This window comes from Silurus meridionalis, chromosome 12, assembly GCF_014805685.1.
Source record: "Silurus meridionalis isolate SWU-2019-XX chromosome 12, ASM1480568v1, whole genome shotgun sequence".
Lineage (NCBI taxonomy): Eukaryota > Metazoa > Chordata > Actinopteri > Siluriformes > Siluridae > Silurus > Silurus meridionalis.
This window is the reverse complement of record NC_060895.1, coordinates 3,619,248-3,626,598: the sequence shown is the minus strand read 5'-3', so window position 1 is coordinate 3,626,598 and position 7,351 is coordinate 3,619,248. Positions and strand designations below refer to the sequence as shown.

The 7,351-nt window shown below is 38.4% G+C and overlaps 1 protein-coding gene across 3 annotated transcripts in view; it reads left to right on the top strand.

Moving 5' to 3' along the window:
- Positions 1-6,686, top strand: part of nyap2a (neuronal tyrosine-phosphorylated phosphoinositide-3-kinase adaptor 2a) — a 47,321-nt gene extending 40,635 nt beyond the window's left edge. For all 3 annotated transcript variants that reach the window (XM_046863370.1, XM_046863371.1, XM_046863369.1), the window contains exon 7: positions 2,802-6,686. In XM_046863370.1, the coding sequence (XP_046719326.1) occupies positions 2,802-3,029 (228 nt within the window). In that variant the 3' untranslated portion in view covers positions 3,030-6,686. The remainder of the gene's footprint in view (positions 1-2,801) is intronic.
- The last annotated feature ends 665 nt before the right edge of the window (positions 6,687-7,351 follow it).

Genomic DNA, 7,351 nt, shown 5'->3' with positions numbered 1-7,351 from the left:
GACACTGAGATGTCATTTCCGCCTGCCGTTTATGTACTTTCCGGTTCTTTGAAACTTCGTGGCAATAATTAAAAGTCGTCATAGTTTTTTTTAAAAAGCCTTTTCCAAAGAGCTACGTTTTCGTTGACTAAACGAAATGGGATTTCTCTGTGTGAAGGCCAAAACAGAAACAAAAATATCCCTTTTCCAAACAAAACATATTAGTGTGGACGTGGCCTAAAATTCACACCGTGATTGGTTGTTATGTTGTGAGGCAGCAGTTACTGTGACAGTACAGCGCCCCCCGACTGTGCGACTAAACACAAGGAAAACATCAGAGATTCCGATTCTGAAATACTGCCGAAATTGTAGCATAACGCATCCGATAGTTGGAATTTAAAATCATTATTTCAGATGTTAAATATGGTCTTAAAAATCTTTAGGGAATTCTGCATATTTGAGTCTGGAAAAGTATGGAATTTTGAAGTAAAAAAATGCGTAGAGACCTGAGGAATGGAATGGATTGTGTCCTTCATAGATAGAGGGTATCAGATCTAGCAAAATATCGTGTCTCATTTTTTCCTAAAAGCATTGTGGTTGGTCCAAACTATTAGTTCGGAATACCAATATATACAGTTTATATTTGTCCAATTATTTATATTTTAAAACATACCAACAAATTTGTCCATGTCTGTATATATATACAGTTCCTCTCAAAAAATTGGAAACCCAGTTTTTTATGGTTTTTTAAAGACACCTGCATGTTCCTTTTGTTTCTATGCAACAAACTAGGTCAATTTACAGTATGACGATTTCCTTTGACAGAACAAATATATAAATGTACTGATATTCAGCTTTTTTGAAATTGGAAAAATTCTCCTTTAGCATTAAGAACACTTATACACAACTTTTTGCTTTCGAGACTAATGTTCAGCTGAAATACTTGTTTGGAAATTCCTTTCTTGAGATCAAATTTATCCCAGGGCAGTTTAATAGGATTTAGGTGCGGTGACTGGGCAGACTGTTCCATGTAAGATAACACTCCAGACGATTGTTTGCTCTCTGAATGATGGTCCGCGGTCCAGACGGATAGGTGTAACGACAAACAATGGAATAGTAGCCATGTTGGTTCAGGATTTCTTTCACTTTGCTGAATAAGTCTCCAAACCTCCCTGTTCCAAAACAAAGTTTTCACCATGTTTGATTGTGTGTGTGATGGAGTTTGCTAACATCTTCTCTCCTGTTCTTTGTCTTACATAAGATCTTCCATTCGAGCCCAAAATTTCCAATTTGGACTCCGTAGCAATTTCTATCAGTCCAATCTTCACTGTTCAGGTCTTCTGTGTTTGTCACTTTGACTTAGTTTGTTGCACGGAAACAAAAGAAAATTGTAGGTGTCATAAACTGTTATCGTACATCATGTATATAAATATTGCACCAGACCAATACCGAATCCCTGGATATGTGTATCTATAACTAGCAAACCTAAAGAAAAAACAAAACAAAACATGCAATACAAGCAGCTAAATCGCCCGACAAACTAATCCTCAAAAAACTAATCCAAACTCAATAATAAAATCATGTCAGTGGTTTACACTCTCCTGTTATCCTGTTTGTCTTGTGTTTTCTGTGTGTGTGTCTGCAGCTTCCTACCTCCAAAGCACAAACGTTTGTGTGTTTCTGTGAATGTTGGCGTGTGTGTGTGGGTGTGTGTGGGTGGGTGTCCTAGGGTGTTTGCATTTACTTGTAGTTGTGCATGTACATGGGGTCTTAGTGCATATGATTGTTGGTATATGTATGTGTGTGTGTGTGTGTGTGTGTGTGTGTGTGTGTGTGTGTGTGTGTGTGTGTGTAGGGGGGTTACAATAAAATACCACACACACAATGATCTTCAAAGGAATATGAATACTACGATCATTTCTAATGCACATGGTCTATTTTTTTATGTAAAGGAATGCTTTCGGAAAAGGTCGAGTTCGATACGAATTGCCAACCGGAACGGATATTCAGTTCGCTTTTAAAAAATAAATTAAATAAATCCAGAAATATTTTGATGGCTAGTTATATAAGATAAATAATAGGCTGCCATTTTCTTATCTATCAATTATTATTTATTGTTTTTATATAAATATGAATATATATAAGATACATTAAATGGATAGACAAGACAGACAGACAGACAGACAGACAGACAGACAGACAGATATATAGATAGATAGATAGATAGATAGATAGATAGATAGATAGATAGATAGATAGATAGATAGATAGATAGATAGAATGTGTGGATATTTCCCAAACTGTAATTCCCAAAGGCACACTTTATAGAATGTCTTTGCTATTGTGTAAGCTGATAATAATTATCATTATAATGATAATTATTATTAATATTATTATTATTATTATTCTACTATATAGAATGTATTTGCTTTTTTTAAGCTTAATAATATTAATATTTATTTTTTATTATTATTATATATATTTATTTTATCATACTATTATAGTGCTGGAGTATGTGCTATATCATAAACAGCTGAAAGGTTACACAAGTATAAACCTTATAATTTCACATAATCTGAATTCAAGGCTACAACCAAATGAAGTCAGTGCATAACATGATTCTGAATACAACAAACTTTCCATGCACAAATATTGCAATTTCTATTATTAGACAACGAGGACAAGAACAATGTCTTGTTATTACATGTGATATAGGAAACAGGCAGTTGTTGAAACTGAGACGTTCAGGTTGAGTTGAACTAGTGATAAACATAAAACAAACACGAGGGTAAAGATGGCACCAACGTTCTCTTACCCCCCAGATGCCCCCACTGCCGTGGGCATGCGGGGACAACACCATGATGGAGATGATCGAGAAGAAACGGCATCTTTGCAAGGAGATCAAGGCACGGCAGAAACCCGACAAGGCCCTGTGCAAACAAGACAGCATGCCCATCCTCCCCAGCTGGAAAAAGACCAACGGGGGCAAAAAATACGGCCCTCCACCCTACTCAGCCCAAACCACAGTCTTCTGGGACACAGCTATCTAACACGTCAAAGCGGCCGAGGTAAACAGCTAGCGAGTAATATTCGTCCTTCAGGCCTTCAGTCCACAGATACTGGAACGCTGGATGAGCAAGGGGGTGTGGCCAAACAGTGGCTGTTAAACCAATAGGAAGCAAAAGGGAATTTATTTGAATTCTGTAGCAAATCGACTTAAATCTGAGGAGGTTCAGATTTAAGTGTCCTTGGTTTCTTATCAACGTTTGTACTTTTTTTATATCTAAAAAAACAAAACAAAGAAAACAGGGAAAAACGATGCTTAGAGGTTTTTTAAACAAATTTACAAAACAACTAGCCATGTGATGATACGCATCCCCTGGAAGTTGGTATTTTTTTGTTTTGGTTCTCTTCTTTTTTTTCTGTTCTTTTTTCCCTCTTCTTTTTCTATGTTTCTATGTTGCAGCAACACTTCATAGTGTTGAATGAAAAGAAAATCTCTATAGCTTATAATATATAATATAATATAATGTAAAATAAAAAATTATAAAAAATTTAATTAAATGTGCAAATTTTTGGATATATGTCTTAAAGGAATGTGAAAAGGATTGATTTTTTTTTTGCATATAGGGATTATAACAAAAGCACTATTTTGAGAAAAGGAATCTATTTTGGACATTGGGTGTTGTAACGAACCGTTGCAATGGTGGATCATCGTTGAGGTCTTGCGTGTACTATGAGGTGCTGATCTTCTCTTCAAGTCAAACTCAACCACTTTCATGCCTGATATCTCTGGTGCTCTTATTGAGGTTTTTTTTCCGTTCATAAGGACTTCACAAAATTTGCACACAGTGCTGAGCATTAAAAAGATGGAAAGAAGGAAATGCTAAAAACTTGATAGCCAGTGAGAATGCTAGCTTAACCATATCATCCCTTTAAGTTGTATCAGGCAATACCAAAAATAAAAAAAACTGAATGAAAAAGAAACACTTTCTATGGAGCCCATATCCCATGAAGCACTGCTTGGTAGCATTCCCATTTCCTGTGTGCTTTACATTTCTTGTCCCAGTGACTACCCTATTGTGTTCACCTGTTCTGTGTCCAACTCCTTTTGTGCATTCCTGATTACTTTTCTTATCCCGGTTATTTATCTATTTTTAAATCTTTAACATTTTTTATGTTTTATCTTTAATGTTTCATGCTAACCTGTAGATTGACTAGCACTACAAACGTTGACTGGCCTTATAAAAGCACGAGCTTTAATAAAACACGTTTAAACACATATTCACTTGAGACTTGAAGCACACAATGATTACATTATAGGTTGCCAAGTAGTCACACGATTCCATATTTATAAAGTGGACAAAAGAATTTGGACAAAAGTACTAGGACACCTTGCTTTTCCAATTGTGTACAACATATGGGTGTGCTAGAATTAAATTTAACTAGCAAACTTGATCCACCATGACAATGCCCTTGTGGACAAAGCTATTGTAGACCCATTAAGATATGCTTTCCATGAGTTGGACTAGAAAATCTAAGAACGTTTGGATCACCTTTGACTAAACTAAAATCCGTGAATCTCCAAAAACATTTTCCAGACGAGTGAAAGTTATCATAACAGTAAATGGGGACTTTATGAAGAATGGGATACTCAAAAAGCACAACCTTTAATTTATAAAGTGGATTATTCATTGAAAGACATGCTGAAACAGAGCCTGATTTATGAATATGGGCTTCAGATAAAGTGTTATGGGGAAATTCTCGTATTTAAATGTCCAACTATAAAAGACCATGCCATGAAAAGAAGGTATGTTTTCGGTCAGGAAGCGGCGCCACCTTTACTACATCCGAACCATGTTTACTATCGCCTCTATGGAAGAGCCATATTTCCGAATTTAGCCGAGTTTAGCCTGAACTACGGCTATGAACTGGAATCATGACTTTTGAGCCACTTGCCTAGCGGAAAACGCAAGCACAACTCGGGCTGGATATCAAATCGGCATGTTTTCCGATTCCGTCTGGTTCACCCACGACCGGACCAAACCGATTCCGCATCAAACGGAAGTAAATTGCTTGACTGTGCGTTTGTCCTTTGTGATATGTAGAATGATATTTATTTTGTCACTGATAGATGAAAATTGTGAATCAATAGTGAAGTGTTTGTGTCATTCAGGCATTAATTACTGGTGGAAACAAGAAATGAAAATATCAATTGTCTTTTAATCACAGAGGGTCTAATTCTGGTTTTATACTCTATGTGTCCATTACTATGGCCAGCACCTTCACACATTTCTCAAATCCCTGTTCACTAATCAGCATGACCACACTGTGTTTGTGGATTTTTTTTGTATATATATTTATTTATTTTTATTCTCTTCTTCTTGAGGACAGAGTGTGCATTAATTCAGTTTTCAGATTGCTAGGGTAATGACACCCCACCCCTTTAAAATGGGGTCTGGTAAAGATAAAAAGCCCCTCCCCCCTTTGTGCCAGCCACACCCACTTAACCCTGCTGACCATCTTTCTACCACACATACCCACGATTACATTTATAGAGCTGACATCCTTGCAAAAACGTGTTGCCTTTTGAAGACCTGGGTTCACTGTGACTTTAAGTGGTGGCCAATTTTGGGAGGGGCTAACGGTCAAGGGTCAAAGAGCTATGCTGTACAGGTTGGAATGGTATCCTGGAGTGGAAATAGTAATTCAAGTGGTTGTTTGTTAGGGGGTTGTGTTCAGGGTTGAATAAGCAGATGTAGCCTGGTCAGATGCTTCTTCAAAAATGCTTAAAATTTGGCATGTTATACATGAAATATGATTCACCAACATACAGCATTTGGCAAACGCCCTCATCCAGAGTTTAATTTAATCACATCTAATGGCATTTTTACAACATAGCTGTTTAGGATCAAGAGTGTTATTTAAGTTCCTAGTAGTGGTGTTGCTGGCATTTCCTTATCCACTGAGCTACCACTTCCCTCAACAAATTAGTCCAACATCTCAACCACTAAACTCCCACTTTCCCCAGTGCACTAATCCAACACATTAACCACTGAGTTACCACTTCCCTAAACACATTAGTCCAACACTTAAACCACTGAGGTACCACTTTCCTCAAGAAATTAGTCCAACTGCTAAATTACCACTTACCTCAACACATCCAATACCTTATTCACTGAGCTTCCATGTTCCTCAATGCACTAGTCCAACACCTTAAGCACTAAGCTTCCACTTCCCTAAACACATTATTCTAACAGCTCAACCCCTGAGTTATCTCTCAACAAATTGGTCCAACACATTAAAAAGTGAAGTACCACTTTCCTCAACAAATTAGTCCAACACCTCAAGCGCTACACTACCACTTACTTCAAAACATTGGTCCAATACCTTCTTTATTGAGCTACAATGTTCCTGAATGACTTAGTCCAACACCTTAAGCACTGAGCTACCACTTCCCACAACACATTAGTCCAACACCTCAACCACTAAGCTAGCACTTCCCTCAACACGTTAGTCCAACAACCCAACCACTAAGCTAGCACTTCCCTCAACACGTTAGTCCAACACCTCAACCACTAAAATAGCACTTTCCCCAACACGTTAGTCCAATACCTCAACCACTAAGCTAGCACTTCCCTCAACACGTTAGTCCAGCACCTCAACCACTGAGCTACCACTTTTCTCAACACGTTAGACCAACACCTCAACCACTGAGCTACCACTTCCCTCAAAATGTTAGTCCAATACCTTAACCACTGAGCTAGCACTTCTCTCAACACGTAAGTCCAATACCTCAACCACTGAGCTAGCACTTCCTCAACACGTTAGTCCAACAACCCAACCACTAAGCTAGCACTTCCCCAACACGTTAGTCCAACACCTCAACCACTAAGCTAGCACTTCCTCAACACGTTAGTCCAGCACCTCAACCACTGAGCTACCACTTTTCTCAACACGTTAGACCAACACCTCAACTACTGAGCTACCACTTCCCTCAACATGTTAGACCAATACCTCAACCACTGAGCTAGCACTTCCCTCAACACGTGAGACCAATACCTCAACCACTGAGCTAGCACTTCCCTCAACATGTTAGTCCAGCACTTCAACCACTGAGCTAGCAGTTCCCTCAACACGTTAGTCCAACACCTCAACCACTGAGCTAGCACTTCTCTCAACACGTAAGTCCAATACCTCAACCACTGAGCTAGCACTTCCCTCAACACGTTAGTCCAACACCTCAACCACTGAGCTAGCACTTCCCCAACACGTTAGTCCAACAACCTCAACCACTAAAATAGCACTTCCCCAACACGTTAGTCCAACACCTCAACCACTAAGCTAGCACTTCCCTCAACACGTTAGTCCA